Source organism: Microtus ochrogaster, chromosome 7 (genome assembly GCF_000317375.1).
Source record: "Microtus ochrogaster isolate Prairie Vole_2 chromosome 7, MicOch1.0, whole genome shotgun sequence".
NCBI lineage: Eukaryota > Metazoa > Chordata > Mammalia > Rodentia > Cricetidae > Microtus > Microtus ochrogaster.
In genome coordinates this window covers 31187994-31202802 of record NC_022014.1, presented here as the reverse complement: position 1 = coordinate 31202802, position 14809 = coordinate 31187994, and the positions used below count along the sequence as shown (strand labels likewise).

At 47.0% G+C, this 14809-nt stretch overlaps 1 protein-coding gene across 6 annotated transcripts in view; it reads left to right on the top strand.

Annotated features, from left to right (window-relative positions):
- Positions 1 to 14809, top strand: part of Gas7 (growth arrest specific 7) — a 233929-nt gene that overhangs the window by 135487 nt on the left and 83633 nt on the right. For 3 of the 6 annotated variants that reach the window (XM_026780029.1, XM_013347225.2, XM_013347226.2), the window contains exon 2: positions 13340 to 13460. In XM_026780029.1, the coding sequence (XP_026635830.1) occupies positions 13340 to 13460 (121 nt within the window). Of the gene's footprint in view, positions 1 to 6665; positions 6838 to 8974; positions 8986 to 13139; positions 13152 to 13339; positions 13461 to 14809 lie in introns of those variants that run through there. The other 3 variants (XM_005349839.2, XM_026780032.1, XM_026780031.1) reach the window with 3 other exon arrangements.

Below are 14809 nucleotides of genomic sequence, written 5' to 3'. Positions count from 1 at the left end.
CCACTGTGAGAATCCCAGAGGTGGAACTCAAGTTGACTTGATTGGTGTCCTCCGCTGCCTGCTGAGCCCTCTCTATAATTGACACGTAATTGTCCATATTTATGGGGCACAATGTTAACGATCATATCAGAGTGATTGGCCTATCCATCAACCCCGATGAAGATCATTTCTTTGTGTTGGCAATGTTAAAAAGCCTCTCTGTCAGCTGTTTTGAGATATTCAATTAGTTGCTGTCGACCATAGCTGTTCTACTGTGCTTTGGTCCATTAAAAGGCACCCCTTCTATCCAGCTGCACCCCCAAGTCCTCTTGACATTGCTTGCCATGCCCCCACACTTCCCTACACTCTTCCCAGGCTCTAGAACCTCCTTTTCTACTTTGAAATCAATTTTTAGCTTTTTTATATAATTCTGACCTTCTTACAGCCTTTTCAAATGAAGGTGAGAGCTTAATAAATTTGATTGTGGGCTTTTTTTGTGTGTGGCATAACTACTCAAGAAAAGTACAGAAACAGCAGCAAAAAGCATTTCAGAGTATTTTAATTTTAGTAATAAAAAAGGGCTGACAAGGGCGGGGTGAGTCTTATGTAATGCCCATCGACTCCTCCCCAACACTAAGTGTTGTCCAGGCTCCCTGGCTCCTCTCAGGTTGTTCCCCCCTTTTACAAAGGAAAATTAACTAGGAATCACAAAAATGGATTTTTTTTTTTCCCTACCAGGCAAGCAGTTCCTAAAGTGTCCTCCAAAGTCACCCTGTAGGGCTGGAGACAGAAAATCTAGGATGCACTTTAAGGGCATTGACCTTCAAGAAGAGAAATGTTAAAGTCTAACCCCATTCTTTATTTTAACAAACCAGGGCATCTTTAGCACCGATTGGCCATTGACAGTGACAGTCGATGACAACCCCCAGGCGATCTCAGACCCAGGGTGGTGAATTCAGTCTCCTGTGTCTAGTGCCCAGGTCATGTGCTTCTTTTATAGTTATTTGTGATGTCACTTCACTTTATTGGCAACTCCGGTACTGTTTTGTTGAGCGTTTTTAGATTTGTTTGGGGCAGCAAGGGGAACTGAATCCAGGGCCTTCCAGGTGCTGGGCAGACGTGCTGCCCCAAAGCCATTCTCTCAGCCCACATGTGGCAACTTTCTCCCAGCAATTCCAAGACAGATTTGGCTGAGGAAGCAGACAGATGTCAAATGTAGATATGAAAAGATCTGAAACTTTCTCCTCACAAGAGACTAAACAAATTTGAAGGTAACGATAATAAAAATAATGTTTTGTGAACACCCATGTTCCTGGGCCGGAGGTCTCGGTTGCTTCTTCTGTTTATGTGGTCGTTGCTTTTGCAAACTGAGCTGAACATTCAGATGCCTTTAGAAGTCACTGGTGTTTGTTTTGGACTCTATTGCAAACGATTTTCTCCTGGATCCTAAAATCCTCATCTTAAGGGCTATGACCATCTCAGTTTATAGACAAGGAAACCAAAGGCACTGAAAGCATTCACATTGAACTCATCTTGGAGCATTGTCCCTTTAGACCTGAACCACTGAGATTTCCGCTGATGCTTTGGTCATCTGCAATTGGAGGTGGACAATGAGAATGACCCAGCCTTTTCTTTTTGATGCTGTTGACTACAGAAGAGAACACACCCATCTGCACAGGCTAGGATCTAGAAGTCTGCTAACTGCTGGGATTTAGATGTGGTTTGAGTGGGACCTACAAAGGCTCGTCTGATAGTGCATATGGACATGGTGAAGGAAGGAACCCTGGAGAGGCGGAAGATTGTTAGACCACAGGGACACACTTGACTCACTGCGCAAGTTAGTTCTCACTAAATACTATTGCTATGATGCTGAGATGCTCCACGTTTGGTCCCTTCTGCACACTGCCCTTTCTTTTTCTGTTTCTCCACTGTATTATGACTTCAGTGCTGTGTCCTCTGACCTCCAAAACTGGGGGCCAAATAAACCTTTCTTCTTTAAATGCCTCTCCTCAAGGTGTTTTGTTATGCCAATACAAAATGGTACACAGCATTATTCAGGTTTCCTCCGCTGAAATGCAGAAACTGGACCAGTCTGTTAGGAGCAGACTTCCTTGCTTATATAAATTGTTCTAAAACTTCAGGACCACACAAACATAAGCAGTAGGACCACACAGACATGCTTCCTCTGGGTCCCTGCAGCAAAGGCTTCAGGATGGGGAAACAGTCAATCCTACTGCTAAGGAACGTTCTCTGTTTTCAGAAATACTTGTTGGCTGCCTCCTCTTCGCAGATTCTGTGCTTTCATGTAGTGCTCAGCCTCTAGAAGAGGCAGAAGCAAGTCTTACATGGCAGAGTTGTAGTTGGTCATTGCTGAGGTTCTGCTAAAAGAAGGATTAATGGAAAAAGTATCTTTCATCTGCTGTTACCCTGTGTGGTGGCACTGCGCAGGCACCAGCAGCAGAAAGGACTAACAAGAGTAGCCTGACATTTAGGGCTTTCATTGCCTATTAATTAGCCCAGAACCCATATTAATCGACCCTTGCATAGTACATCTGTTGGGTCAATGACCCTAAAGACTGATGGTCTCTGTGGTAAAAACTGGAAGCAAACAGGAGTGGCAGATGAGGTGTTTTGAGAGCCCCGGCTTCCTGCTGGGTTTTCCCTCAGGCCCAGCTTATCCAACCTCAGTGGACTCCTGGACTTGGAATCCCCTATAGAAACTGCCTGTCCACCCTGTAGTTGGGACACTTCGGGCTTCAGGAAGAAACATCCAGATGGATAAATGCCAAGGGATGACAGAGGGAACCAACTGAGCCTTGTCTGGCTTTGCAGGAGGAAGCAGGAGTGCACTGTGTAGCTTAGCCATTAGCTTGGCCAGCTTTGAACTTGTGATCCTCCTGCCTCAGACATCCAAGTGCTAGGATTACAGGTGTGTACCACTCACTATGTCTCAGAAGGAGTTTTGTTTTGTTTTGTTTTTTGGAAACCTGTTTAGTTAATTTTATGTTGCTGTAACTGGCTTCTGAATAAAGGAAACAGGACAGGGTTTATCTAGCTCACGGTTTTGGAGGCCTGGAAGTGCAGCGCTGTCATTAGCTTCCGATAAGGCCTTATGCTAAATCATAATACAAAGGATGTCGTGTGGAAGATGAGTGTGTGTGAGAGATAGAGAGGCAGACAGACATACAGACAGAGACAGAGTCAAAGACACAGAGCGACTTGTCACCCAATGAAAGAAACAAGATGAGCTAGCTGAGAAAGCTGAAATCTTTATAGCAACCAATCCAATCTTGAGGTACCAAATCCAGTCCCAGGAGACAGGTATGGTGCCTCCCCCAAAGACATAATGATTTCTTGCTACACCCCACCTCTTAAAGGTCCCTCCACCTTTCAATATCATTTCTGATTGGAGGAGGGGCTGTGCTTCCAGAGAATGACTCTTTAGGGGACAAACCAGAACAGATGGGAGAGAAGAAAAAGAGTCTACTTCTGTCCCTACAGGGTCATCCTCATTTTGGTTTTCTCTTGCCTCTTGATATTTTGTGGTATTACTTAGACTGTTTGTCACTCGTTTTTCACCCTCTACATAAACAACAATTTGCAGACTTAATTGTGTAACAGAATTTATAATTATGTATATATTTAATTATTTAGCTAGTCTGTGTGTATGTATGTGTGCGCGTGTGATATATATATATATGGATGTATGTAGGGGGGTCAGAGGGTGTATTTTCTGAGTCAGTTCTTGCCTTCCTCCTTGTTGAGGCTGGGTTTTTCTTGTCTCGGCCACAGAACTGCATTCTCCAGGCTGACTGTTGCTAGGTTAGAGCTTCTGTTACTGTGGTTAAAAATGCCATAACCAAAAGCAGCTCGGAGAGGAAAGGGTTTGTTTCATGTTATGTTTGTGCTGCACGGTCCATCATCAAAGGAAGTCAGGGTAGAACTCAAGGCAGGAACCTGGAGGCAGGAGCTGATGCAGAGGCCGTGGAGGGGTGCTGCTTACTGACTTGCTCCCCATGACTTGCTCGGCTTGCTTTCTTATCTAATCCAGGACCACGAGCCTAGTGATGGCACCAGCCCCAGTGATCTGAGCCCACCCACACCAATCACTAATCAAGAAAATACTCTACAGGCTTGCCTATAGGCCAGTTTCACTGAGGCATTTTGAGAGTCTTTCCCAGATTACTCTAACTTGTGTCAAGTTGAGATAAAACTAACCAGCACACTGGTCCATGAGCTTTCAGGCATTCTCTTGTCTCTGCCTCCCACCTTGTTGTAGAAATGCTGGGACAACAGATGCATGCCACCACATCCAACTTTTTATGTGGGCTCCTGGGATTGAACTTGAGTGGTCGAACTTGTGTGGCTAACACATTTAGCAATTGAGCCATCTCCCAGGGCCTTTTCAACAGTGTGCCATGTGCAGGTGTGCTTACTTGTGCAAACACCTGTGAAGGCCAGAGGCTGATAGCCACCCCGGTTGTGTCCTTATACTGTTGTTCCTCCCCTTTGTCTTTAGGTCTTTAGGTCTCACCGGTTGGCCAGGTTAGCCGGCTAGCTGGCTTCCTGGATCCGCCTGTCTCTTCCACGTGCTAATGCTGCAGATCTGCAGCAGCTGTGCTTGACATTTAGCGAGTCCTAGGGATCTGAACTCAGATCGTCATGTCTTCACAGCAAGCGCTTCAGCCCTGAGCCAGCTCCCCAGCCCTGTTAATACATTGTTTCATCATTTGCTTTCAGTGTTTGACCTAGGTCCCTTTACCTGTGAGTTCCTCTTTCTTCCCAGTAACTTCACTTAAACTTTCAACATTGGAGAACATCTTCTAAGCACTGTGAGCCCACATCACAGATCCCAACTCCTGGCCATTGGGAATATTTGGGAAACTGTGCTTCTCCTGGACCTGTGCAGAGTTTATCGCCATTATTCCATAAGCAGTGTGTGTGAAGATACCACATTTACATCGTTTCCAGTGGCGCGTTCTCAGTTAATACTTACGGCAACTTTGCTGATGTTTCTGCTTGAGCCTCCGCACTTCTGGATGTCCTGGAACCTCTTTAGTAGTTCAGGCCTCCGATTCACGCTGCTACTCCTGCTTCTGCCTCCCAAGTGCTAGGATTACAGGCAGGAACCACCGTGCCTGGTGTAGTGGTTTGTAGTGTCAGGGTATACGTGTAGGTTATGGTGTGACTGCTATATAAAGCTAGACATGAACATCAGGCATCCGGGGCTTTGGGTATCTGTGGGGGTTCTGGAATCAGTGAAGGACAATTTCCCCTTTGCTATAGAGGAAACGGGAGTGATGTTCTGCGAGTTCTTGTCCGTTGAAGACTGTATTTCTGTCACTTTTCCTCAAAAAAAGAAAGCTTGGCTGCATGTAAACTCTAGCCCATAATATGCTAGAAGGCTCTTTTGTTTTTCTTTGACAAAGAGGTCCCATGTATAGCCCAGGCTGGCCTTGAACTCAGGCACCTTCCTGCCTACCCGTCCCAGAGTACTGGGATTAACAGGTTTGTACCACAATCGCCCACTAAAATCCACATCTGTCTGAAACTCAGTTCCCAACATTCATTCATTCATTCATTCATTCATTCATTCATTCATCGTGTTTTGTAGCTGCTGTTTTGTTTGTTTGAGACAGGGTCTTGCTATGCAGCTGAGGGCAGTCCTGAATGTGCAATTCTTCTGCCTCAGCCTTGATGAAATGACTGCCTCACATCTGTCTGAAATTCAGTTCCCAACATTCATTCATTCATTCATCGTTCAATGTTCCGGGCCCTGTACTGAGTGAGACTAAACTGAGAACAAGGGGAGCGTGTCACTGCCTTCCTGGATCTCATCTCTAGTTTGTTTTTCTGATTGTAGGGGCTGTTTGCTCTCCGGCCCCCGTCTAGTCCAGCCTGTGCCTATGAAAATGACCCTCTCAGAACACACTGTGCTACTGTCAGATGTACCCTGCTACCTCCACAGCCCTCTCCTGTGATCTGCAATTTCTGAATAGATAGGGCTGGAGGAACAGTAGCTTCACCAGCCAGACAAAGAGAGGGTGCTCAGCTTTCCTGTAGACCAAAACGTGAAGCTGGTGACATCGGTGAGGGAGGTGGGGCCACCATGGGTAGCTAGTTCTGTGTGGGAGCCTTCCTACCATGAACAGGTGTCCAGCAGAAAGAATAGCCCAGTTAGTCTAATTTTGTGTGAGAAAGGGTCTCAGTATGTAGCCCAGGCTGGTCTTGAACTCATGGAAGTCTGCCTGCCTCCGGCTTTCGGGATACAGAGATTACATTCAAGTGTAAACATCACCCCTGGCCAAGTTGGGGCTTGATCTTCCTAATGTTCCTTTGCCATCATGACCCCTGCTGAGTACAGAAATAGCAGTCGAGGCCACGCCTGACATTGTGTCTAGGTTTGCTCAGAGTGTGCTGGCAATAAACTAATTGCTAGGGCCTGAATCCTTGAAGCTGCTCCCAGCCATGTCCTGACTACTTCTGGATGTCCAGCTGGCTACGTGGTTGGGGAAGGAGGAATGTGCTGGCAAGTCCTTTGTGGAGGAGCCTTCAAGCCGTGCCAATCACAGCACTGGGCTCATTAGCAGTCATTGTCATGGCAACGGGTCTGCCAGAAAGTGGCTCGTTAGGCTGACAACTTCGGAGGTGTTATATATAGATCTGGGTGTGGGGGGGAAGAGGGGGTGCAGAGCCCTGTGGATATGCCTTTCTTTAGAGCTCCCATTGCTGCTGGGTTTGGGGTGTGAGAGGACGAGGAACAGGGGGACCTTAAAACTCTCTGATCGGCTGCTAAATCAAGTGTCTGGCGGCCACCTGTGAACACCTGCAGGTAGCGTTTGCTCTCTGCTTCAGAAGGTAAGAGGGAGGTGCTCCTAGGAGCATCCCTCAGGTGGATGTTGTCCCGGGATGAACTTTAATGGGAAGAGTGGAGGAGGCTCTGGGGAGCTTAGGAGAGGGGTCGGAACTTACGGGAGGCTGCAGTCGTTCTTAAAATAGTCTGTGGAAAGGGTTTCGGGTTAGGTGATAGGAGCCTTCCCTTTCATAAGTCGCTGCACCGCTTAGTACAGCTTAGTACTGCTTTCTTACAAATCGTATTTACTGAAATTTCAGGGTTCATCTTGGTTTCTCTTCCAGAGGCAATGGTTCCTCTCAGTTGCTCCCACTGATGGCTGTGTCGGAGTAGCTCTGGAGTGTAGTGGGCAGAGGACTCAGGGTGCAAACTGTCTTGATCTGGTGGTGAAAACCTGGCCCAGGAGAGGCCACACACCCCAGACCGTTTAACATGTGCTGAGCTGATGACACTTGTGTTTTGGTTTTGGTATTGTGTGTTTTGCTTGGTTTTATTTTGTTTGTTTGTTTGATGACTGATTTTTAGATGTTTCAATTGGGTTTTTGTTTACTTGAGACAGTGTCTCACTCTGTAGCCTAGCCTGGACTCAGACTCACGAGGTAGCCCAGGCTGACACTGAGCTGACCATCCATTCCCCTGTTTCAGCCTCCTGAATGCTGGAGTTACAGGTTTGTACCACTCCATCTGAATGGGGCATTTCTTCTCAAGTTTTGGGTGATGGCCTTTTATCTGATTACTTAGCTTTCCAAAGGGAGTCAGTACCTTGATTAGAAGGAATGGTTTTTGTTTTTATTTTTATTTTTGATTGTGTTTAAAATAAAGAGATGGGGAAGTCAGCCGACAGCCAGGGAATGAACGTGACGCCTGGGTGAGCGTGCTGATATTCTTGCTCATCTCCCAAGAAGGCATATGCTCCTTGGAGACTGTGAGACAATAAGAGTTTGGGGCCTGAGCTGTCTTTCCCCTTGTGGGAGTCATATCTCATGGACAAGTGCTGACATGAAGCTTAGTGTGGGTTGCTGGCAGGAGATGGGTTGAAGGTAACTTGGCACTGGGTAACCGGACAGAATTTTCTAGAAGCAAACTAATTTTAGTTGGTTGGTTTGATTGACTGATGGAGTGAGTGAGGTTTTTGTGTGTGCTTGGACTGAACCCAGGACACTAAGGCTGTGCTCTGCCCGTGAGCTATACTCTCAGCCCAAAAGCAGTCGCTTAAAGTAGTTTGGTTTAACATTCACTTATCTGTACAATATTAAGTGATTGTTCTTACTTATAAAATAGGAATGAAAGCATCCTTAATACAGACATCTTGTAAAGATGTTTAAAGCTCAGGGCCTTATATACTAAAGACATTTAGGGATAGGAGTCCTTATAGGTACATAGAAATCAGGCCTGCACTCAGATCTTTCTGGGGAACCCTACTAGACTAAGGCTCATTAGGGTTTACTTTTTTTTCTATTTGTTTTGTTGCTATGGTAGGGATCAGACCCAGGTTATTGCACACACTAAGCAAGTGCCCTATCACTGAGTTACATTCCCACCCTTTGGTGTTTGAAGGCAGAGTCTCACTGTGTATCTCAAACTGGCCTTGCACAGGTGATCCTCCTGCCTCAGAGTCCTGAGTGCCAGGATGACAGATGTGTGGGCATCTGACAAAGATTTTGAAGCGGTCTACAAACTCCTTGATGTTACCGATGAAAAGGGTAGGGGACGAGTGTTTCTAGCACTATTGTTTGCAATGGCTCTGAAGTGAAATCATGCAAGTGTCCATCAGAGAACCCATGTGTAAGCAAACGTGCTATGTATAATCAGACAGTGTGATATTGCACAGAAGAATTCAAAGAAAAACAATGTGCCTCCTGGAGTGACACCGCAGATCTTTACACCTATTTGGAGGAGGGACAAAAGGCTGATACCTTCTCTCACACACTCAGAGGATGAACTTTTGTGTAGAGTTAAGCATGTTTTTTCTTAAACAAACGAGGGAAGAGCAGAAAGAGCTCTCCACTCTGCCCAGGGATGGCTCCTTTCAGAGGCAGCGACAGGATTATTGAGTCCACCAGAGACATTCTGTGCTGCCTCACTTGCAGGAACCACCAGCCCGCTCTGCTCACTCCGATCTTGTCTGTTCTAGGTGCTGTTGCCCTACTGAGGTGCGTCTCCGCTCTTCCTTCCTCTTCCCATTGGAAAGAGCCAAGAGAGCTGAGCAGAGGAGCCGCAAGGACCAGGGAAGGAAGGGGTCTTAGTTAGGTTTCTATTGCTATGATGAAGCATCAAGACCAGAATTAACTTGGGGGCAAAGGGTTGATTTCAGTGTACAACTCTCAGGTCAGACTCCATCATGAAGGGAAGTCAGGACAGGAGCCTGGAAGCAGGTATTGAAGCAGAGACCATGGAGGAGTGCTACTTACTGGCTTGCTTCTCGTGGCATGCTCAGCCTGCTTGTTTATAGAAACCAGGATAACCAGCCCAGGGATGGTACAAGCCACAGGGAGCTGGGTCCTCCCACGTCAATCATAAATCAAAAAAATGCACCACAGGTTTTCCCACAGGCCAATCTAATGGGGACATTTTCTCAATTGAGGGCCCCTTTTCCAAATAGCCCTAACTTATATCAGGTGACATAAAACTAGCCAGTGCAGATGGGAGGATTTAGCTAGGGAGATAACTAAATAGACAAGAAATTCAAGGGAGTCCTTAATTACTAAGTAGGCATCCACACCTACCCTGTTGGTGGCTGTGGGCAGCTCTCCCAGAAGGCCGCCTGTTCCTGCCCCGTTGAGGTCATAAGAGCGAGGAGCACTGGATGCTTTGGGACTCTTATATGAGGACTGGCAGGCAATGGGTTAAAGTTTTGCCTTTGCATATTTTCTTAAAGTTTTATTTTTATTTTTTGCAAATGAGTGTTTGCCTGAATGTATTTCTGTGCACCACACGTATGCGATACCTATGGGGTCCAGAAGAGGACGTCAGATCCCCTGAAACTGAAGTTATAGGTGTTTTTTTGTTTTGTAAGCATCTTGTGCGTTCTGGGAACCAAACCTGGGTCCTCTGCAAGAGCAGCAAAGTGCTTGTTAACTTCTGAGCTATCTTTCCAGCCTTGCTGTATGTTCTTCAAAGACAAATTTTGTTGTGATTATATATATATATATATATATATATATATATATATATATATATTTGAAATCGACCATGCATAGCACTTATGCACTCCCTGTATATTGTGTAACCGTGACATCTTCCTAGTTTAGACCATTTTCACACATGCGTGTGCGCACACACACACACACACACAGAAACCCTGTATCCATCTTATCTTCCTGCCCACAGCCCTCCATAGCCACTAGTGTAACCTGTGGCATTTCCTGCTCTGGACTTGTCCCATAATAGAATGAGACCACGTGTGACCTTTATGACCTGACTTCTTTCGTGATGTCTTTAAGGCCCAGCCATGATATAATGAGAACCGGGACCTTGTTCCTTTTCATTTCTGAGTAATATTCCATCATGTGGCTATTCCGTGTTTTATCCATATCCTCACAGATGATCCTTTGTGTTATCTACATGTTTGGCCCTTGTGAATACTTCTGCCCTGAATGCTCACATCCAGCTTGCTGGGATGTTTGTTTTCAGTCTTGCGGAGAACCGTATCCCCACCTGTCTCCAGCATCTCCTGACTTGTGGGTGGTGAGCTAGCAAGGGCTTCTTCCTAGGAAAGAAAAAGACAAGAGAGTTGCAGCTGGCTCCGGAGATAAAGGCAAGGCAGTCAGATGGCCAGCAGTGAGGGTGGGTGGTGGCTGTGTTCCACGGGTGTGAAAACCACCCTCAGCATAGCACATTGGCCAAATTAAGAATTAGCCCCCTCCCCCCAGTGGATGCTCTCCCACCCCTTCTCTGCCCTCCCTGGCTCAGAATTATGGTGTCTCTCCTTAGGTCCCTGCACTCCCTAGATAGGAGAGCCTCAGGACACTCTGCCTTCATGGTCAACCATATCCTCGTGTGTAAACCGAGGTTTCCTGTTAGCTCGCTGGGTTTCACAGGTAGATAAACCAGAATCATTCTGAAGAGAAAGGTACTAGGAAACTGCTTCCTGCAGTTGCTTCAAAGCTGAGGCCCTGGGGCATCAAGTGACTCAATTCATTCACTTTGTGGCCCACAGAAGTCCTCCTCGATCAGCTTTCCAACATCAATCATCAACTCCAGGGGACATTGACCTCCCTTTCTTGGCAACAGAAACTTCAAAACAACCATTGAGGGTGACATTCCAGATGTGGTGGACGGGAGGTCTGGTGTCTGCCTGGACTTTTTCTCTCAGGGAGCAGAGCCTGGGAGAGCTTTCCCCCCTTAGGGTGATATTCCCCCATCTCTTGAAGCAACCATGGTCGTGGTTCCTCTTTGGTGTTCTGGGTATGTTACTCTGGCTCTCCACAGCATGTTCCACACCTGGGCCAACGTTAGCATCTTTTGTTTCATTGATGTGGAAATAGCCTGGCTGAGTCACTTGCCTGAGGTCCAGTGATGACTGAGGTAGGACTGGCACCCAGAGTGCTTGGAGCCGGAGGCTGTTTACACTGCGGCCTTGGATCCTCTTTGTGCAGGGCCTTCCTGTGAGCTTCAGAAGCTTGCTTAACCTGCATCAACAGCTTCCCATGGACCCCTTCCTGGTACTCCTGATGTTAGTTAGGCTCAAGGAAAGATGAGGGACCAGCCATCTCATCCTCTGGTTCTAGAAGATTCTCCAGCAAAGCAGCCCTCTTCAGCACCATCCCCCCTGCCCTCCCACCCACTCCCAACCCCAATTACCACTTTATTCCCAAGACCCTGTGTATACAGGATTCTGTCTCTCGCCTCTGCCCTCCTCCACGCCTCCCTTGCTTCCTTCTTTTCTCCCTCTTCTCATTCGTTAACCCTTGGTGTTAAGACAGGGCTTTGCTAGGGCCTAGACTGGCATCAGATTCATGATTCTCCCACCTTATTCTCCTGAGCGCTGGAATCATGGACGAACACCATCATGTCTGCTTCTTTCTCATGCTTTCTCCTTCATTATCCTATTTGTATTGCCTGTATTCTGGTGATCTTCCAGGCCAGAAGACATTAGAGTGATTGGTGTTCGGGGCCAGTCTCTCCTGCTCCCGGGTTCATTTGTGTTTGGTGTAGATTTGTGCTCCCAGGAGGTAGATACTCCACTACAGTCAGCCTGGCTGCTGTGTATCTGCCATCACCTGTCTAGAGTGCAGACAAAATCTTTCATGCAAAATCAAAGAGGCACAAACATGGCAGCACAGTTGTGGGAATTCATGGCATACACCAGGTCTCCATAGAGGGCTGAAGGAGGCCATGTTTACTCCCAGCAGCACCTGGGATTTGCTTCTTCCTTTTATAGTACAAAGGCCTCCACAGGAAACTGAGACAAAGCCCCCTTGGGGCTGTCTGGAGAGGGGCATCAAGAGCACATCCTTCATTGCTCTGCTTTCAATCATTACCCTGTTTTCCTAAATATTGGCCATTGGTGGCCAGAGGAGCCACTCCTGTGGGGCATGGCAGGGGACACCGAGGGCACCAAGGAGCTGGTGGCCTTTTGTATTTGTAAACAGGTTTGGCTGAGAATTTTTCGGCCTTCCGTAGTTGCAATTCTGATTTTTGTCAATTTACCTTCTCCAAAAGGCACAGCAAGTGTGTGGGCTAATTTGGATCCTCTGTTTTTAGTTTTAAATGTTCTTTAGCCGAGAATCTTTATTTCTGTGTTTATTGGAGATTTACATGGAAAAGATAAGTAAGAGAATAAAGGATAAAAATTGTCCGTAAGCCCCACCAGAGGGATCACAGCTGCAGCTGCAGTGTGTGCCCGCCTTCCACGTAATGCTCCGACTTACATATTCTTCTGTTTCTTAAGACAGATGTTACCGTGCATGGTCACAGGAATCAAGCCTATGGTGTCTGGTTCATCTTAAACAATCCCGCTTCCCTGTGCCACAGTGATATAACACTGGAGAGAGAGAGAAACCCAACCCAGCTCTCACAGACTCTCAACATTATTAGAGAATGTTTTACACCTCGCTCCGCCGTGGCCTGCATTAATTACTTCTGCTAGGTTTGCGCAGCAGGCCTGGGGCTGTGTCTGCTGCTGTACTCAGTGGTCCTGTGGAGTGTAGACGGTACATCCCACAGCGGGTGTAGACTGCACAGTCCACAGCGGGTGTGGAACGCACAGTCTACAGCGGGTGTAGATTGCATAGTCCATGGGGAGTGACAGGGCTCTTGGCAAGCACAGCACCCTGGATTTGATTTTTTTTTTTTTCAGCATCTGCTAGGGAAGAAGGTCAGTTCTGTCTGCTCTGGGTGGGGCTGTGCCTTCTGTGAGGGGCACTTCATACTGCATGTCATCTGTCCCAAGAGATGCCTGCAGGCCAGGCTATCCCAGTTGTGCGATTCCAAAGTGATTTTTGTGGTTCCAAACAGTTGTGAAAAATGACAAGTATGTCTGACCCTTTCCTTCCTCTCCAACAGAAGCCTGGGATGGTCCCCCCTCCGCCGGGAGAGGAGAGCCAGACGGTCATCCTTCCACCTGGCTGGCACAGCTACTTGTCTCCTCAGGGCCGCCGTTACTATGTCAACACGACTACCAATGGTGAGTCCCGCTCAGGAGCAGCCTTTTCTAACCCCGCAATGTCTGCCTCTTCCTGGGCTGTTTTTCTCCCTCCCGCTCCACCTTCTGGTTTGGGGGCTTTTCCTTGCTAAATCTGACTCAAGGAAAGGTAACCTGGCATCTTAACCCTCTGGTTCTAGAATTGTTTATCATATGCCAGGGGCTACAGTAGGGTCCTGCTCATCCCTGGTGCTAGGTGTTGGGGCCTCGCTCTGCATTCTGGAAGCAGCTTTAGAGGACAGCTGTACTTTCAGATTCCCAGAATCCTTGACACCTCACACCAACCTTCATTGAACTCAAACCTTAGACTCTAGGACTGTATTGTTCGTAAATGACCTCAGAAGCCAGCTCAACAGGTCAAGGTAATCTATGCTGTCTAGGGACTATTCTAATGGTACCGGAGAATCAGAGGCTGCAAAAACTCGCCCTGATTTTACTGTAACACCCTTTTCTCAACTTAAATATCTCACTGGCTGCTGGTCTCAAATGCATGCTAGTTCTCCTGTGACAACCTCCCAGTTGCAAGGATTAGATGCCTACCTCCAGCCGCCCAACCACTCCCTGCATCTCTTTGAGCTGAATAGGACTGGCGCTCCATGCTCCAAAGAGTTAAATTTCCCTGGACCTCCCAAATGACTCCAGGATCCCGATGGTTTACGATGCTGTGCAGTACGGCTAGTCTTGGCACAAGTTAAGCAGGACACTGTTCAGGTTGAGGGCAGAAGTGTAAAACAAACCAGCTGAGAAATCCTGACCTCCCTGTATTTCCAAGGACTCTGCCTCGAGGAAACCAAGAGAAACAACACAAGCAAAAGTAGACTTGCTGGGCATCGTAGACATTTGTGCCAAGAATGTGAATGTCTACCTGTTGGTTCCAGCATTGACCTCTGTCTTTCCTGCCCATCTAACTTCATAGCTCTATCTTGCCTCTTGCCACCAGGACATGCAATATATATTCCGTATATATTAATATTAATTATTTTTATAATTTATTTTTATTTTATGTGCATTGGTGTTTTGCCTACAGGTATATCCATGCAAAGGAGCCAGATCCCCTAGAATAGAATTACAGGCAGTTGTGAGTTGCCATGTGGGTGCTGGAGATTGAACCCAGGTCCTCTGGAAGACTAAGCCATTTTTTAGACTTAACCACTAAGCCATTTCTCCAGCTGAGATATGGATGTTATTAATACAATTTACGATTTTGAGCCTGCACTAAGGGGAGGGCTCCCAGTGAGAGGACAGCCAACAGTCATCTAGAGGGAGACAGAGAAGCTGACAGCTGCTTCTTTGGCTGGCTGAACTGTGCATAACACAAGCACCCTAACCTG